The following is a 19,677-nucleotide window of genomic DNA, read 5'->3' as shown; positions in this document are numbered from 1 at the left end:
TACTTCTGCTACATACGGGACCTCAAGGCAGGCCTTTCTCAGATTCATGTTGTAGACATCCCCACTTCTCATCCCAACTGCTGAGAACTGGAAACAATCTAACTGTCCATCCAGAGGGGACTTGGTAAATAGGTTATGACTGTGAGCGCCACCTCTCAGTGAAATACTCCACGGCACTAAAAGGAAATGAGAGATATGCACAGACATGCAATGTTGTCCAGAGTGTGTACACACACACACAGACACACACACATTCTCTCTCTCTCTCTCACATACACACACACACACACACACACACACATTCTCATGCACACCCCCCCACTCTTCTCTCTCTCTCTCTTACACACACGTGCATATGACAGCTCTCACTCTGTTACCCAAGCTGGAGTGTGCAGTGTTATGATCATAGCTCACTACAGCCTCAAATTCCTGGGCGATCCTCCTGCCTCAGCCTCCTATGTAGCTGGGACTATAGTCTTGCACCACCATGCTGGCCTAATTTTTGTAGAGAGAGGGTCTCTCTATGTTGCCCAAGCTGGTCTTGAACTCCTGGCCTCAAGCAATCCTCCCTCCTTGGCCTCCCAAAGCATTGGGATTATAGGTGTGAGCCACTGCACCCAGGCTTGAACATATGGTTAAGGGTAGGGGGCGGGGAAGCAAGTTACAGAAACAATTGGAAAGTAACATTATGTTGATTTTGAAAATTGCCAAGAAGTATATATCTGAAAGTGCGTTCCTGTGCATATGACACATAGTAAAAGCTTATCACAAGTATGGCCTGTCCAACCCGGACCACTGTGTTGGAAAACTGCTCCTTGCCTCTTCCCCTTGGCACTCCTAATCCATTCCTCTGTTCTGCATTTGCCTATTTACTATGTGTATTATGTGTATAAGTTCCTTCTACTGGAACGTAGGATGGCTTGTGGCAAGGATCTTCAGTTTAGTGTCTGGCACACAGTAGGTGCTCAGTAAATATGTAGTCACTAAATTAATCAAATGGTATTGAGGGAAGGTGAAGGAAGAAACATTTGCTTTTTCCTTAATATTCCAAACATAGTGGTCAGATGATGAGTAATTTTTACTTCTTTTAAAAATAATTCTCTAAATTTCCTATAGTCAATACGCATTATTCTTATAATCAGAAAAAAGAAGTTTTCCAAAACATTCCCATTCTTTGGACTGGATCTTTCCACTTGTGGGCCTTTGGCCATGCCACCCTAGAAGGCCTCCTTAGGCCCCTGTCCATCCCTCCTAAGCTCCTACTATACTAGACCCAATTCCAGTCCCTCTTCCTCCGGGAAGCTGCCCAGAACAAAACTGATTTCTCTTGCCTGGGTCCTCTCATGGCCATGCGGCCAGTATGGCGGTGTGTCCAGATCTGCCTCGCAGGAGAGTCCCGTGTCCATCTGCCTTCTGCCCCACTGCCAGCCTGGAGGGCAGGGGGCATTTCTGATCTGCCTCTTTCCCCATGTCTCCACCTCTCTCTGTCTTCCCCAGGCCCATCTCTGTCTTTCGGTCTGCCCCGCTCTCTCTCCCTGCAGTCCTTCCCTCCAGCTGGCCTTCTCCACTGGTGCCCTCACTCCTGCTCCATTGCCGGCTCCGCCATCAGTAAGGAAGGGCTACACTGAGCTCCACTCACAAGAGATCCGGAGGGGTCTTGGAGCTGCAGGGATGGAACTGCCAGTGTCTTGCCTCTCACTGTGTCCATGGCGGCTGGGTTGGCCACCTGCTGAGGCGCCTCGTGACCCAAGGGGCCTGTCCCTAGAGCAAACTGCCTTCCAGTGCCACTGGGAATGGATGCTGCCAACAGAGAGGAGTCTGCCAGGAGGCCCCTTAAAGCAGTTTGAGCCAGAGTTCAGACCAAGAACAAATCCCAGGGCTTTGCAAAATAGCAAGGACTGGCACCAGGCAGAGCTCTTGATGAGGCGCAGTGTACATAACCCTGAGTATGGGGGGCAGGCGGCCCAGAAGGGGCGCTTGATCCCCCTTTACCCCACACACGACCTGGCCGAGCTTTCCAGTTAAGAAAGCATTCTATTCTCTTGGCAGGGCAGACTCTGGCCAGAGAAGGGGCCAAGTGAGGCCCCTAACACACCTCTTAAAACAGCGGAGGCAGCCCCTGACATGTGGGGCAGGAGAATCTCAGCCCCCATCCTGCCCTTGCCATTGATTTGAAAGGTGAGCTTCCATGTCCTTATCCACACAGTGGGGTGGGGGAGTTGATGTCGTCAGACACCTGGATAAACAATCACTTATGATGCCACGGTGGTCACCTTGGTGCTTGGCTGGCCACACAAAGCAGCTACCACAGGTGGTGAGTCATGGCCAAGAACTCAGACCTTGGCTTCAAGGAGGTGGGATCCAAATCCAGCTCTCCTTACTCAGTGGAGGTGTGGTTTGGGGGAACTTACTTGACCTCAGCCTCAGTTTTCTGACCTGTAAAATGTGGGTTATGATACCTGGTTCTTCAAGTTGTAAGAATCAAACGAAGTGACTTAGGCAAACCACTCAGACCAGTGCCTGGCACATGCTAAATGCTTGATAAGTGTCAGCTACTGCTACTTTGCAAGAGAGGACTATGTATTTAAAAGGTGACTTGTGCCTTTAGGGTCAGCTTAGCACATAGCTGCCTTAGGAGTGATAAACACTCCAACCTCAGGCTGACTTATCCAGGGTGAAATAGCCCAAGAAAACGATCATATAACCAGGCCCTGGGTCCCCTAAATATTTATTGCTTCTTTTCCAGACTACACATAAATATTATGTGTTCCCTATAAAAACTGGAGCGTGCACACACACACAACAAAACATGGAAAAAAAAATCAGGTGCTCAACGGAGCCTGGGTTTGAATCCCAGCTCTGCCATTTAAGTATCATGTGACCTTGGCAGGTTTCTTAATTGTTCTGATCTTCAGTTTTCCCATGAGTAACATGCGGATAATATTGCTCATCTCACAAGGTAGTCATGAGGATTAAATGGAGTAATAAGAGTGAAGTGCTTGGCGCTGGGTCTGGAATAAGTGAGTTACTATACTAATCCAGCCACTCACACAGAATCGCTGTTCTCACTTTTTGCATTTCCTTTCAGTTTTCTTTCTGCGCATATGATGTATGTATAATATTAACATTTGTATTTATTAATTTGAGACCATAGTGTCTATTCCTTTTATATTAAAATGATATCACCTCACGAGGCGCGAACACCTGGGGAAGGTGTCTGGTTTGAAAGCTGGGAATGAGTGGAGCTCAGTGCAGCCCTTCCTGACCCACTCAGTGCTTTCTGAACTACGGTGTTTTAGTGAAGCTGCTCTGGGCTTCCCCACTCCTGCCATGTTCCTCAATGTTTTTTCCATCATTGTAATCCCCTCACCCTGCCAGAAGACTCTTTAGACTTTTTCCCCAATTCCCTCCATACATTTATTTTAAAATGTTGTATTTTAAAATAATTATAGATTCATAGGAAATTGCCAAGATAGTACAGAGAGCTCCTCTGTGCCCTTCACCCAAGTTCACCCCACGGCTGCAGCTTGCATGCCCGGGCAGCCACCCTGGCACGAGGCATATGTATTGTTCTGTGTCATTCTAACACACGTGTAGATCCATGCAGCCACCACAACCGAGGCACAGAACTGTCTCATCACCACCAAGATCCCCTCAGGCTGCCCTTGAGAGTCTCGCCTGCTCCTTTCCCTTCCACCATCTCTAAGCCCTGCCAACTGCCTGTTTTCCATCTCTATCATTTTGTCATTTTGAGAATGTTATGTAAACAAAATCTATGGTACGTGACCTTTGGAGATGAGATTTTTCTCTCTCATCATAGAGCCCTGGAGATCTACCCAACTGTTGCATGTATCAATAGTTTATGCTTCTCATAGCTGAGTAATATTCCATGGAAAGGCTGTATCACAGTTGCTTGAACTATTAACACCTAGGTTGTTTCCAGTTCTGGGCTATTAAATATAAAGACACTATGAACGAATGGAAAAGTTTTTGTGTGGATATAAGTTTTTATTGGTCTGGGATAAATGGCTTGGGACATGACAGTTGGGTCATAGAATAGTAATTGTTTGCTTAGGTTTGTTTTGTTTTCTTAAAATAAACTGGCAAACCATTTTCCAGAGTAGCTGTACCATTTTACATTTCCACCAGCGATTTATGAGAGATCCAGTTTCTCTGATCTCTAGAAGCTACCTGGATCCTTGCCAGCATTTGGTATTGTCGCTATTTTTAATTTTTGTTCTAATAGGTGTGTAGTGACAGTGCCATTAATGCCATAGGTATACTGTAGATCTGTTTATGTGCTATATGTATGTTGATGCTTTTTTTATTTTTTGAGACAGAGTCTCACTCACTCCAGCTCAGGCTGGTGCAATCACAGCTTACTGTAGCCTCTACCTCCCTGGGCTCAGGCGATCCTCCCGCCTCAGCCTCCCAAGTAGCTAGGACTACAGGCATGCACCACCATGCCTGGCTATGTTTTATGTACTTTTGGTAGAGATGAGGTTTTGCCATATTTCCCAGGATGGTCTTGAACTCCTTAGCTCAAGGGATCCACCTGCCTCAGCCTCCCCGAGTGTTAGGATTATAGGCATGAGCTACTGCACCCGGCCCCTGATGCTTTTGCATATATAAAAAAGATAGGATTTTGTCATTCACCCACCTCTGCCAAGAACTCACTTTTTCCCCTTTGGAGTGACTTCACTCCCGTTGAGAATGCATGGCTTCCCAAGCCTTCTGTTCAAGACTGAACCAGCTCCCAAGAGGCCAGGGAAACAGCTGGTTTGGACACGTTTGGTGCAGACCAGCATTTGAACAAGGCTACAGCCTTGAACAAATGGAGGATTAAACACTCTGACCCCAAGGTGAACTAATTCCACAGAGGCACTGGGGTGGGGACTCCTGCAAGTGAGATGCATGAAAATCTGACCAGCTCTTCCCACTTGCCCTCCCTTGAGCTCAGGCTTATTTCAGAGCAGGGCTTGTCCCCAGTAGCTGGTGTCCACCATGGCTGTCACAGTAGAGCGGTACCCAAGGATGCTCAGGATGTGAATCCCTGAATCAGTCAGCATCCTGCTGTCCTGATAACAGCTCACCATCCCCACTGGACTCCGACTCACCCAGGCCAAAATGTGCCACGGGCTCCATCTCGCACAGGTAGCCTGAGCCCCCGTCGATGATCCTCAGGTGGGCCCCGCTCTTCTTGGTGTAGAGCACGACCTTAGCCCCCCTGGCAAAGGCCCCAAACCGGGTGCGTGGCACCACTCGCAGCCAGTTGTTGTTGAAGCCCTGCAGGGAGGGAGAGAGGCAGACACACAGTGGGCATCAGCGTGGTGGGTGGGAAGAGCAGGGAGCCAGGGAGGACAGGAGCGGGAGAGGGGGAAGAAGGAGGTAGAGAAGAAAGTGGGCAGGGGAAAAAGAAAGAGGAAGCCAGGCAAGAAAAATGAATGAAGCAAAGACAGATTGGCTGAATGACGGAAAGGCACTTCAGACAAAGGAGACAAAATCCAAGGGCCTCAGGGCACAGTGTTTGGCAGAGAAATGACAGTGGAAGGCAGAGAAGCAAGGGCTTCTCCAGAGGTGGCCCTTCCTGAGTTTTCCTGTGCTGCTTGGAATTTACCTCCCTCCTCCAGGGCCCAGGAATACCATTACCCACCATGCTGGCCAAGACAGCACCTGGCGCCTTGCCCTCACCAACCCGAGGTACCCAAGAGCATGCTGGGCTGGGATCTGTGGCTCCTGAGGTCCAAGCGCACCTGATTGCCTCGGAAGACGGACAGCGGCTGAGCCATGGACTCTCCGTGGGACAAGATGAGGTCCAGCATCCCATCTCCGTCGAAATCGGTCACCACACCCCCTACAAACAAGGCAGATTTCACCTCTGGCCATCATCCTGGAGACCCACAGAGGGGAGGGGCTCCCAGCCAAGTGTGGTATCCACAGCCCTGGGAGTGGGAGCCAGAGAAAGCATAGCACCAGGGCAGGAAGGCTGGGCTTGGCGCCCATCTCCTCTCCTTCCTAACAGCTGCCCCATGATAGGACTCAGGCGACAGACATTTCCTTCCTGGTCTTTGCAGGGAGAGGTGATTGCAAATTACTGAGACCACATGGGCTTCTTTCTGGTCTTTCTATTATGGTTTGAATAATACACACCTGTTATATTTGCACAGATTTTTTTGTCAATTTATCAAGTGTTTGCATATACAAAGGCCCATTTTAGCCTTCAGTACAGCCCAAAGAGGTGAAGAGGGCAGATATAATTATCCCAGTTTTATGGATGTGGAGAACAAGACCCAGAAGGTAACGTTGCTTTTCCAAGACCACAAGGTGAGGCAGTGGCAGAGCTGGGTTTTGGGACTCCTGGCCCAGTGCTCTGAAAACAAGCTGAGTGCCAAGAGGGGCGGGGTCAGATGGCAAGATCCTCCTCCTGAGAGCAGAAGGGGTTGACTCCTCTCCTTTCAGTCCCCACAGGGCAAGGCATGGCCATAGAGGCTCCTGCCCACAGACCCAGAGATTACCATTTCCCCGCCCCCATCAGCCCCGGATTGGGGGAGTGGCCCATCCTCTCCTTTGCCTTCTGCCTGGCAGTCCCCAGGGTTCCCCCATCTCCACTCTCACCCCTGCCCTTGAATCTCAGCCCTCAGTGTGGCAGGGACAGGAGAGGCTCTGCCATGAAACTGGCTGCTGCGTCCCTCCCGCACTCACCCCAGGGCAGGAATAGCACTAAGGGGACAATGCAGGCCAGATGCCCCAGATGCCCCTCACCTGTGCCCCGGCCCTCAGGCTCCAAGGCATCGCCGGGATTGAGCTCCTCGATGAGGGGGTCTCCATGCTCCCTGCGGATGACACTGCAGGAGAAGAGACAGGCTTGTGCTGGCAGGGTCTCAGAGGCCCCCTGGACCTAAAGGCATCCCCAGTTCCCCATGAGCATGGGCTGCCACCTGGCTGCCCAGGGAGCCACTCTTTGCTCCCAGACCCTGCCTACACCCCGCCTGCTCCCTGCCTGGGTTTTAATTCACGTTGGTAAATATTGATTTTCCCTTCTCTAATGGATGAATTATAGGCAGCCTGGGGAAGGGCAGTTGATGGATGGAGAAGTGGCAGGGACACAACTACCTTCAACCGACCTTCCTTGTCCTTCAAGTGGCCCCCAGGTTTCCTAGTTCTGGATGAGATGCTACCCGGGGTTTAACCCCACTCAGTGCTACCTCCTCCATGCCCTCCTGGACCATCCTGCTGGAAGCATTCCCTCTTTCTTCACGGCCTTTATCACTTTGTGCCTGTGTTAAAGCTCTGTATGAATGCATCTGATCTCCCTTGTTAGAACGTGAGCTCTCTGTAGGATGGGACCTTGCATTATTCATCTTTGCATCTCTTGCAGCATCTAACACAGTACTTGGCTCTCAAGAAGCTCCAAGCACATGTCTGCAGGATACAAAGGTGAATTCCAGGGGCAAAGAGAGGAAAGGGGTCCCTTTGGGTGGCAGGGGTTCTGTCTGTTTTGAACTTTGAATCTGGATGTTATTTGTTTCAGAAACGTCTGCTAAAAAAGTCCTGCTTTTTCTCTACACTCAGCTGATGATGGCAGTGAGCTTTCCTCTAGAATTTTTCTCACCTGGTGTATTCTCACAGCCCTGGGTGCTCTGCCCTAGATGTGCGGGGCAATGATGGGAAGGCAGGCTGTAAGGAGGAATTGGCATCGCACCTCCTGCCACACTGTAGGTTGCACGTGAGAAACACCAGAGGGCTGTGATATGGCCACAGCTTCAGGAGGGAGTCAGGGTCCCCAGAGCTGGAGGCTTTGGTGGCTGGGTGGCAGAGAGAGCTGGCAGATGCCCCATGAGGTGGGCTTGGGAGTTGGTGTGCATGGGTGTGATGCCCAAGCCTGCTGACACCCACAGTCCCTTTGACCATCTGTGTTCTGCAGACTGCCACAGCTGGACAGAGACACTTCTTGGTTCAGGTGACAATGCAGCTAAGGAGTCCTAAGGATAACACCCAGCAATTCCACTTCATTTCTGTGTTCATTTAACACATACTTAGGCAGCAACTATTGTGTGCTGGGCCTTGCGTGAGGTATGGTGCGTGGCAGAAAGGATGGAGCAGAGTCCGTGTTAACAGGAACCGCCGTGCAGAGGCCTGAAGGCCCAGGGAGAGGGGGATGTGGGCAGTGCAGAATTGGGAAAGCTCACCCAGATTTGGGCAATCAGGGAAGGCTCCCTAGAGGAAGGGTCAGCTAAGCTGAGACCAGCACGGTGAGTGAGCATGTGTTGCTCAGATGAAGAGGGAGAATTGGGGGCTAGAGGTTGTGGGTAGCCTGAGGGTGAGGCCTGGCACAGCCCAGAACTGAAGGAAGCTTGCTGCGCCTGGGGCTTAGATGTAGACGGGGAAGTAGAGAGTGACGAGGCTGGAGATGCAGCCGGGCCACATGGGTCGTGTCGAAGAGTTTGGACTTCATTCAAAGGCAATGGGGAGCTTCTAGAGGGTCTTTGGAGGGAAAGGGGTATGGCCAGACTTGCATTTTCAATGGCTCACTCTGCAGGACTAGAGACAAGGAGACCAGCTGGAGGAGGGGCAGGAATCTCCGTGGGAGACCAGGAGTGGTTTCATGGTGGAGAGTAAGAGCAGATGGGAGGCGTGGCTAGATGAGCACAGCAGTGACCCTGCACACCGCAGTTGGCCTAGAAGAGTCCCTGTTCATGCCTTTTTGCCTCTGTGATTCTTTTTCTTTTTCCTTTTTTTGCTGTGATTATTAAGAGGCTCCCTTTCATTCTCATTAAGTGACTGTTTGGGTGATGAATTCCCTGGATGCTGCAGGTATCATTAAAAGATGTGCAGACTCAAGCACACTGAAGCTTTGTGTCCCCACAGTGCCTGGCGTGCTCCTGGAGAGCACCAGGGCCAAGGAGCCCACGATGCCTGCTCAGTGACAAGTGAAAAGCCCCTGTGGTGTGGGACAGTTGGGGGTTAAACTTCCAGAGCCGCCAGCTGAGTGCCATTCCCAGCTGTAGCCCCTCTTGCTCTTCTCTATGCTGTGTGCTCAGGACTCAGCCATCTGCTACGGGGACTTGGGGCAGAGCCACGTACCTGGGAAGTGGCTTCTGCTGCTGCTACATGGAAGCAAACACACTAACCCTCTGGGCAGTCACGTGGTGACTTGCTCTGTCCACAGACAGCCCTGGGCCAGCCTGCCTTGTCCTCCCTCCTGGCCCTCTCTCCTGGCTGCAGGGGATGCTGGGAGGTTTGAAGCAGGCTGGATGGGCAGGCAGACAGGGGAGGTACCTAGGTTCTTGGGCCACAGAGACAGGAGCACTAGATTCCTCAGTGCTCAGTGTTCAGTCCTCGTCCTCCCGGCGAGTGACACTTTATTAGCCAGAGAAGGAAAGCAGTGTCTCTGTTAACTAGCAATTGATCTTCTGCAATTAATCTGGAAGTTGTGAATAAGCTTTTTGCAAGGCACCTAATTAGTAAATCTAGCGCCTTCAGGGGGTGATTACATCCAGCCAGGATTGATGCTTTGTTAATAATTATATTTTAAAACACTCTTAGTCACACTCATGCCTTTTATTATAAATAGGTGGGCCCTCCTGGGAGATGGGGTAGGGTCTTGGGGGGGGCGGAGCAGGTGATCTGGCCCATGTCCTTGATTCAAGGCCTTGGCCCACCCTCATTTCCCCACCTGATCCTGAGCCCCGTTGGCCAGGAACAGGGACATCTCAGGCCACATGCCTTTCTAGGACTCCACCTATCTAGGACTCATGGGGAGACCCTGAGCTCAGTTTCTCAACAGTGGTTCTCAACCTTCAGTGTGATGAGAATCACCTGGTGCCTGCTGCACCTGTTAAAATACAGATTCCTGGGCCTTGCCCCCTGAGATTCTGAATCAGGAGATGTGGGGCAGGTCCCAGGATTCCGTGCTTTAAACACTCTGGGTGATTCCGATGCCGATGGTCTCTGGACATCCCCTTGGAGAAATATTGCCACAGCAAATCCAGCCCTTACTCCCTAGACACACTGCTGGGAGGCCTGCAGATTCCCTCCGTTTCTGAAACTCTTTTCCTTGTCCACGAGGGACACTTGTCATCCAGAATTTCCCCAAAGGATGTTTTGCGCAACACCAATCTCCACAGAAAAATCTGTGAAAGAAGTGCCCTGTGATCAGACCTATTCAGAATACTCCATCCATCTTTTGGAAAGTTAAACTATTCATGGTCAAGTTAAAGGCACTGAGAAGTCCTGCAGTAAATAAACCTGTTTATCTTTGTTTAACCCAGGTTAAGCAAACAGATTAGACCCTTAGCCTCTTTTCATGGTAGTGTGGCTTTGTATCTTGTGGAGCTTGGGTTCTGGGTGCACTTTGGGCCCCATTCCCTTGCCCTTTTCCTGCAATAGCTGAGGCCAGCTTCTTGCCCAGGCTTCACCCTGCATTCCCGCAGCCTCCCAGTCTTCGTCCTTCCCTCCTTTCTGTTTCTTCATCAGGGGACCTGCCTTCACCTTAGCCTGACTCCCTGGCTCTGATTCTTAAACTTTCTCCCTGACCGTCCCTCCCACCAGCTGTCCAGGGTGAAAGGCCATGACCCAGGATGGAGCGTCTACCGGAAGAGGCGGTTGGCTGAGGAGCTGCGGTAGGCGATGTTGTTGAAGAAGATCTCCAGCTCCTGGTCATTGTCAAAGTCGGCGGTGAGGACTGTGCGGACAGGGGAGGGCATGGAGAACTTGGGCGAGGCGATGTCCTGCAGGAAGCAAGGCTCGGGGTCAGCGGCAGGAGAGGAGGACAGCTCTCCCCTATGGAGTGTGGGGTCAGTTGAAAATAAGAGACAGCCCCACCCAACAGCTCCCTCCTGCCTCTCCAAGAGGACTTGGGGCTGCCTTTAGGACCACACAGACCTCAGACTGCTTGTAGGAGAAGAAGGAGGGAAGAATGACAGTCGCGATAGACACCAGTGAAGCGCTTAGCGGCTCCCTAGTCTGGATCACTCCCGTCCGTCCCTCCTGTCCGTCCCTCCTACCCATCCCTTCTGTCCATCCCTCCTGTCCATCCCTCGAGGCAGTGCAGACACTAGCATTCCCATTTGACAGGTGGGGTAACTGAGTCCTGGAGCAGGAGGGGAACTGCGATGTCACAGGTACTGAGTGGGGCTGAGGCCAGGGCTTCTGATTCTGGATGCTGTGCCCTTTTTCCTGTGCATCCTCCCTCTTCTGTGCTGAGTCAGAAGCTGGGTGGGCACCAGAAATCACTGTGCATCTAAATCCAAACTCCACCACTGACTAGCTGTGTGATCTCAGGCCAGTGACTAACCCCTCAGATCTCACCTTCCCCATCAGTCATGTGGGAATAGTAATAGCTGCCAGGGTTGTGAGAATTGCATGTGAAATGCCTGGCCTGGAGTGGGCATGAGACAGATCGCTGGCAGCCTGTCCTACCTTACCTGCCACCAGCCTCAGGAAAGGTGAAAGAGGTTACCTGTGGCTGTGGATTTGGCCGCCTCTACGACCTTATGTTATTTCTTGGGAGCCTTTTTATTTTGATTTTTTTTTTTGAGACATTTGCTTTGAGGAGGTTGCAGTATCAGCTACATCTGTCCAGGACTCATGGGGAGATCCCAGGCCCAGCTGGGACTCCAAAGTGCTGGAGGGCCTTGGAGGACCAGGCAAAGGGTGCTGGGTGTGATTTTGCCTCTGAAATAGAAGGAGAGCTGGGAAGGGCAACCTTCTATTTCTGAGTGTAATATCCTCATCGTAGGCTGGTTTTTCCCTTAAAGACCTTGGGGGCCTGTCCAAGTCCCAGGGCCCACATGGAGAGGGCTGAGATAGGTACAGGTGGTATCTCTGGGAGTCTCCTCTGCCCCAGGCTTGGCCCTGCCCTCAGCCTCCTGCTGCAGGCCCTCTCTGGCGGCCAAAGGGATGAGCAGGCTGGGTCAGCGGGCGAGCTGCCTGCTCTGGGAAGGCCAGGGAAGGAGGTTGTCTCCATCAGAGCAGTAATGAGGTTGAATAAGCCTGGCCAGCTGGTCAGGGTGGGTTGAGCAGGGCCTTAACAGCCAGGGAGCAAAAAGTCCTCAGGATCTCTAGCCATTATGATTCTATTGATCCTGTAAAAATGGAAACCTCCCATAGCCCCCTTGGGGTTGCCCCATTCGATGCCTGCGCTTCCGAGATAATGTATGTTAAGCTTAGCACAGTTCCTGACACAGGGAAGGCACTTGATGAATGAGGCATTTATTATTATTATTATTATTGCTCCTGAGAGCTCTGGGGAGGGGCCATCGGTCGGAGGAGTTAACAGGGTTCCTGGCCCTCAGCGCGTTGGCATTTGGGGCTGGATGATTCTTTGTTGTGGGGCTGTTCTGTGCACTGCAGGGCGTTCAGCACTGTCCCTGGGCTCTGCATACTAGATGCCAGGAGCACTCCCTTCCCCAGCTGTGACAAACCTAAATGTCCCCAGACATTGTCAAATGTCCTGGGAGGAGGGCAGCAAGATCATCCCTGTTGAGAAGCTGGGAGAGAACAAGAGTGGAATAAAGATGGAAATTATCCAAGATCCCAGGACCAGCTGCCCTGGGCTCAGGTCACGACTCCCCCTACCTAGAGAGCCTGAGTCTCAACTCTACTGGGTCCCTTAGCAGGGGGGAGTGGCTGGCCTGAGTGTCCCAAGGTGGCTGCCTACAGGGAAGGGACCCAGTAGGGTTGGCATCTCCTTTGTCACACAGACACGAGGTCCCTGGGGACTTCCCTGGGACCATCAAGCCTCAGGTAAACCCTGGAACTTTCCCATTTCCTCGGGGGGTTTTGGCAGATCTAGGTACCTGCAGAGCAGTTCTGGGTCCCTGAGATCAGCTTCAACCAGCCCATGCCCTTTGTTGTCCGCCCTGAGAAAGTCCCAAACCCATGACCCTCAGGCTGGTGGCACCTCCATCACTGTCACTAACAGCCCTTTTGAAGAATTCTTGGCATCAGTCTATCAACAGCTCAGGGAGAGGGCACAGAGAGGGCTGTGAGGCCACCTTGCCTGCCATCTGCTGTTTGTCTTTAGGGGCAGCTGTTGGGAACTCCGTGGCTTCAATCTTCCATCCTCTCTGCCACTTTGCCCTTGGTCTGAACATCAGTCTGAAAAGGTCTGAAAAGCTCAGCCTGGGCTTTTGCGGCACGTGCAGGGAACACCATCCTGTATCCTCTGCACACTCTCCACAGACACTCACCCTGATCTATTTTCTAGGAGCCACCAGGAAAAGTGGCCTGGATCCAGAGAGTGCAGCCCACCTCCCAGGGCTCCGGCCCACCTCAGAGGCTGCTCTACCGCCTCTGCTGACCCGGCTCTTCCTACTCTGTGCCCCAGAGCTCCTACAGCTGCCTGGCTGTCGTCCTTCATCCTTTGGTGTCACCTTCCTTGTGACACCACCCCTGCCCTGGGCCCAGAGAGCCCTGTTTAGCCTGGTGGGAGGAGCGGGGCAGCTCTGATGGCATGCCAGGGTGCCCCTGCAGTGTTGTGGGAAAGAATGAGTGAGAGGCTCCTTCTTTTTTCTTGAGACAGAGTCTCGCTCGGTGGCCCAGGCTGGAGTGCAGTAGCATGATCTCAGCTTACTACAACCTCCACCTCCCGGGCTCAAGATTCTTGTACCTCAGCTACCCAAGAAGCTGGGATTATAGGCATGTACCACCACACCCAGCTAACTCTGTATTTTTAATAGAGACAGGGTTTTGCCATGTTGGCCAGGCTGGTCTTGAACTCCTGGGGCGAGGCCCCTTCTTACCCGAAAGCGGACCTTCCCATGGGCGCTCATCTGCAGGTAGAGGCGGTGGGGGCCATTCCAATTGCCATAGACGATATCCACTTTGCCATCGCGGTTGAAGTCAGCCAGGGCGACGCCTCGTCCGTGCTGGTGGGGGTCATCCACACCTGGGGAGGAGAGGCAGGAACTCTCAGGGCGACATCTCCTGCACGCTCCACAAACACTCACCCTGCTCTAGCTCTGTGACCCGTAACTAGGGAGGATGACTCTCGTCTTGTTCCTACTGTTCATGGAGTAGATGTGGAGACACAGCTGCAGTCTCAGAAGCTCTCAATAGGGGCAGGAGGTGAAACAGTCATGTGGTTGCAGAGAAAACCCGAGACTTGTGTTCAAGCCGTGTTTGCCCAGCATGCACATTATTTTTACCCTGTTTCGGGGTGGCATGGGTGGGAGGAGGGAGACTGGGGGAAATTCTGGAGGACCAAAGGCTCTCCCTGGCCACCCCTAATACTGCCACTGGGAGACATTAAGCTGAATCATGCCACTCTTTGGCTAAAATCTCTTAGTGGCCCTCCCATTGCCTTGGGGAAGGTTCTAATTCCTGCCTGGGGACCACAAGGCTCTGCCTGACCATGGTCCTGTCCACCATATCTGGTCTTGATTTGGTCCCACTCTCCACATCTTTCCAGCTCCTGGGCCTTTGCTTAATGTGGTCTCTCTATCGGGGATGCGTTCCCTCTGGCTCTCGGTTACCCAGCTCCTGGTTATTCTGCTCTAAGCCACAATGTCACCTCCTTCTGGAAGCCCTCCCTGACCACCCATCTTGCTCTCCCTGTCAATCTCCCACCTCATCTTGCCCACCCTGTCAATCTCCCTGACAGCCTCCTATTCTTCTCCTCCAACATGCGGGTCACAATGTGCAGTTATGTTCCTTTGTGGTTTACTTGTTAGGGCCTGGCTTTCCCACTGGCCCTGACATTCCATGAGGTCTGGACTCTCTTCTCAGTTCACCTGGGTACATGCAGCGTCTATCTCAGGGCCTGTGCTTGCCTGGTAGTTTTCAGTAAATACTTGCTGAATGAGTGAACAGACATAAATAACATGACAGAAGGCAAACCGGGGATGTGGGTGACAGCAGAGGAAATACTACAGCCATGACAGAGAAGCCCACAGCATGCCTGGTGAAATCTGGAAAGTGAAGTCTCTGTGCCCAATGCCATCTGCTTATACCATCCACTGAGTGGGCCCTGGGGTATGGGAGAGGGTAGCTTAGCCCACAGCGATGGCCTGACCTCCTAGCTGCCCACTGGCCACAGCAAAGCTGAGAGACGGTGATGAATGTGACTCTAAGCACCCCCCCACATTGACTCTTTCAGAGGACAAACAGCTGTGGGTGGTCAGGCCCTCTGGGACAGCAGGCAACAGGACAATGTAATTGGCAGTGGGGATCAGAGACCCCAGGGCACAGAGAGCTCTTGCCAGAAGGCAGGGTGGGCCCCCTGAGAACCTTGGAGGCTGAGCATCCTCCTAGGGGAGGTAAGGAGCTGGGGGAGGTGTGGGGGGAAGAGGTAGTGGTACCCGGGCCTGAGAAAGTGGGTTTGCAGAGGACCAGGGCCAGTCACCAATTCCTAGGATTAATACTCCATTAATTCTCTGCCAAACTCCCCGGCCCAAATGTCGGTGGCCTTCTGCATTGGCCCATTTCTCTCCTATCTATGAAGCACCTTGACAAGGAGCTGGTTCCTTTTCACGGGAATAATCGGTGCCAGGCTGCATTTCACAGCAGCATCTGTTTGGGTGATGAATGCCCTCTTGACATGTCTTGTTAAACTCCTGCAATCGTTCTGACTTTCAATTATGGGCCTAGCACCTTGCCTCTCTCCTCCTGCCTGATACCTTCTCCACTCCAACTTGCTCACTCACCTCTGCCTCCATCTCTTTAACACCTTATCAAATCCTCCTGGTTTTCTCCACTATCTCCTCCCCTTTGCTTTATGATTTTTCAGCAATGAGAAAATTTGCTGCCAGAGGATAGCACTAGGAGGGGTGAGCCGGGTCAGAGGGCAGGCCAGGGGAGCCAACTTCAGCCTTGCCAGAGAAGGGTAAGAAGTAAGGCAAGGTTGGGGCTGAAGGGCAAAAAGCTGGGGATGGGTGTGTGTTCAGTAAGCCCCCACAGTGAAGCTCCTGGGCAGAAAGCTGGGGTGGCAGATACTCTCAAGTACAAGAGAATGGACTGGCACCTGTGCAGGGATTCAACGCCAACTGCAGGCATCAGCCAGAACTAGCAGGACCCTGGATCTATGTGTCTAGAGCCCACTCACCACTCCGGGAGAGCAGAGCTCTTCCCCATGCCTCCAAGAAGGAGGTGAAATCAAACCTCCCATTCATTGGCAAGGTGGGAGGAAACGGTGGGGGTACATGGGATGTAATAACACATCTGAAAACTTGCAGGGAGTGTCCACTCTGTGATTCAGCAGAATTTACTGGGTGGCCACTGAATTCCAAGCCTTGTGTCAAGAATGAATAGAACTGTGGCTCGGTCCTTGTAAAGCTCCTAGACAAACCTTGATGGCAACATGGAGCCTGAGCGAGCCATGTACGCAGGGGCAGCAGGAGGGGGAAGGGCCGGGCTCTGCCAGGTGTCACGGGGAGTCAGGAAGGTCTCTGCAGAGGTGATATTTGAGGTGAACGATGAAGGCTAAACAGACGTTCTGCCGGTTGAGAAGCGGGAGGGCAGGTGCAAAGGCCCTGAGGCGGGTGGGAGATGAGCACAGAGGAAGGAGGAGGAGCAGAGCTGGGAGCCTGGGGCACTGTTTTGTGTTGGTTTTATCCTGCTTCTTATTAGAGCAGGATATTTGTGTCTACAGCTGTTTCTTTTTTCTTTTTCTTTTTTTTTTGAGACAGAGTTTCGTTCTGTCGCCCAGGCTGGGGTGCAGTGGCACCATCTCAGCTCACTGCAACCTCTGCCTCCCAGGTTCAAGCGATTCTCCTGCCTTAGCCTCTTGAGTAGCTGGGATTACAGGCACGCGCCACCATACCCAGCTAATTTTTTTTTTTTTTTTTGTATTTTTAGTAGAGACGGGATTTCTACTAAAATCTGTGTTAGCCAGGATGGTCTCGATCGCCTGACCTCGTGATTCACCCGCCTCGGCCTTGCAAAGTGCTAGGATTACAGGCATGAATCACCGCTCCCGGCTGCCTACTTCTGTTTCTAGAATGTCAGTACCTTCTCTGTGTGTGGGGTGGCCCGAGCCTTATTCAAGTTGGCATCCCGGGTTCCCAGTGCCAACCTGACACTTAGCAGGGGATTCACGAATGCATTGTGTATTGATCTGAATGTTGAAGATAAATGTGGGAGGGGCCAATGTGGGGAGAGGCCGCTTGGAGGATAGGTTGACCCTGAGAGACACAAGCAGGACATGGAGGGTCGCAGGCAATCCCAGCTGCTGGAAGATGACAATGGGCAGGAGTTCCAGACCCCTCTCCCTAGCAGCAAACACTCCCTGTGGCCAGAGCCATGAGAGATGGGGAATAAGAAATGACAAGCAGCGTTTCTCCATGGGGTGCAGATGATGATGTGCCCAGCTCTCCCTGCAGCCAGAAGGGACCATGCTGGAGGGGGTGGGGCAGTCTGGAGTGCCCTGTGGGTCTGGGATGAGGGGTCAGGGTGCACAGGACATGGCTGCCTCCACTCACCAGCACTGGCTGCAGCGTCCACAAAGGTGCCATCGCCCCGGTTGTGGAAAAGGAAGTTAGGCCCATTCTCGTTGTCGCAGAAGATATCCGAGGCACTGCTGCTGAGTATGGGGCCCACGCTGACACCTCGGCCCCCTGGGAGACGACATGGTCACACAGTGAGTGGCAGAAGCAAAGCCCCAGGCCCACCTGGAGGACGGGGCTGCCCCTGAGGCCTGTGGGGATCTGCAGCGGAGGCTCTGCAGAGAAGCCAGGAGGGAATTCTGCTTCCTGTGCTTTCCTGAGTCTAAATCTGGGCCCATGGTCTCCATGAACCTGTGTGGAAGGTGACAACACTGATGACGAGGGAAGGAAGGAGCTCCCCCAGGCACAGGGACCCCACACAGAGGCCAGCACATGCTTTTCCCTTCTAGGAGAAATGGCTGAACAATCATCTTAAACCCTAAACCCACAATAATCCTAAACCTAGCTCTAAGCATACCATTGTGATCAAGTCACAGATCCCCCAACAGCCTCCCGAGTCCCACTTTGAGTCATACATATGTTGGCCAAGATCCATGTCCCAGCTTTAAGAACGTACAGGAATAGGTCCCTAGCTATAGGTACAAGGATGCTTACTTTGCTTTGTTTGATGTTAAACAATTACATCCATCGATAGTGAACAGGTTGAAAGGATTACAGAGCATCCATATGACAAACCATTCTGCAGTAAAAAGACTGCAGAGATCCATATGGATTGACTTGGAGGAGTGCCTGTGATATATGGTTGAAAGAATCAGCAATTCAACAAGTAATGGCATTGTGTGATCATGCTTTTATTTTTAAAAATAGGAAAATACATGCTATTCTGAATACATATGTTTGAGAAGGCTTATTCAGTTTGGAGAAAAGTGGGAAAGGCCACACCCTAAGCTGTGAACACTGGCTGCCTTCCTTGATGGAGCAGGATTTGGGGAGGGAAAGAGAAGCGATAGTTGGCCTTTTTCCTTTGAATGTCTTTGTAGTGTTCAACTTGTTGCAACAAGAATTGCTTCTGTAGTTTGAAAGGAAGAAATCCAATAAAGTATATATGTTTTTTAAAAAGGGAAGAAATCAAGCCAGCTCCACGTTGGGCTTTGAAGTCTCTAAGATCAAATTTGAGCTGTTCACGTCAAGAAGTCTAACCTTAATACGTCCTGAACAAACTACCTCCACCCAGTGGGTTTCAAATGAAGGCTCTCTGTTTGCCAGGCCCCACCTCCAGCTCCCAGGAACACAAATCTACCCTGAGAAATCCTTCCCCCGGTCACACCCCCAAACGCTGGAAGAACTGTGCAGAAAATGACCCAACCAGGATCAAGATGTGGATTCTAGCCCCAGCCTGGCTTCTAACAAGCTCTGTCACCCTGGGCAATTTACATCACCCTCGAGCCTCAGTTTCCTCAGTTGTAAAACGGAGAGAGTCCGACCTGCCTCTTCTGCTTTGGGGTTTTGGGAGGACCAAAAGAGGTGAGATGCACCTGTCAGAATGACCATTATCAAAAATATAAAAGAGCACATGTGTTGGCGAGGGTGTGGAGAAGCAGGTACCCTTGTATACTGTTGGTGGGAATGTAAATTAGTACAGACATTGTAAAAACCAGTATAAGGCTCCTTAAAAAATTTAAAATAGAACCACCATATGATCCAGCAATCCCACTACTGGGTATATATATCCAAAGGAAATGAGATCAGTGTGTTGAAGAGATATCTGTACTTGCAGGTTCACTGCAGCATTATTCACAATAGCCAGGATAAGGAATGAAGATATGAAGTGTCCATCAACGGATGAATGAATAAAGAAAACGTGTTATATATACATAATAGAGTATTACTCAGCCTTGAAGAAGAAAGTCCTGTCATTTGTGACAACATGGATGAACCTGGAGGACATTATGCTAAGGGAAATAAGCCAGGCACAGAGAGGCAAATACCACATGATCTCACTTATATGTGGAATCTAAAAACGTTGAACTCATAGAAGCAGAGAGCACACTAGTGTTTATCAGGGGCTAGGGGTAAGGGTGGTAGGGGAATGTTGGCCAAAGGATACAATGCTTCAGTTTAACAGGAAGAATAAGTTCAGGGATCCATTGTACAACGTGGTGACTTCAGTTAATAAGAATGCACTATATACTTGAACTTCCTAAGAGAGTAGATTTCAAGTGCTGTTGCCACAAAAAAAGTATATGAGGTAATGCGTATGTTGATTAGCTCGATTTAGCCATTCCACAATGTC

General features: G+C 51.3%; 1 protein-coding gene across 4 annotated transcripts in view; it reads right to left on the bottom strand.

The window, feature by feature from the left end:
• The window catches only part of CRTAC1 (cartilage acidic protein 1), a 161,937-nt gene that overhangs the window by 25,070 nt on the left and 117,190 nt on the right, over positions 1-19,677 (bottom strand). For all 4 annotated transcript variants that reach the window (XM_017502736.1, XM_017502738.2, XM_017502739.2 and 1 more), the window contains exons 6-11: positions 17,421-17,555; positions 13,746-13,891; positions 10,594-10,730; positions 6,763-6,845; positions 5,754-5,854; positions 5,118-5,286 (exon numbers count right to left, since the gene is read on the bottom strand). In XM_017502736.1, the coding sequence (XP_017358225.1) occupies positions 5,118-5,286; positions 5,754-5,854; positions 6,763-6,845; positions 10,594-10,730; positions 13,746-13,891; positions 17,421-17,555 (771 nt within the window). The remainder of the gene's footprint in view (positions 1-5,117; positions 5,287-5,753; positions 5,855-6,762; positions 6,846-10,593; positions 10,731-13,745; positions 13,892-17,420; positions 17,556-19,677) is intronic.

Source organism: Cebus imitator, unplaced genomic scaffold (genome assembly GCF_001604975.1).
Source record: "Cebus imitator isolate Cc_AM_T3 unplaced genomic scaffold, Cebus_imitator-1.0 Scaffold299, whole genome shotgun sequence".
NCBI lineage: Eukaryota > Metazoa > Chordata > Mammalia > Primates > Cebidae > Cebus > Cebus imitator.
The sequence above is the reverse complement of the archived record's forward strand: the minus strand, read 5'-3'. Positions and strand labels throughout refer to the sequence as shown.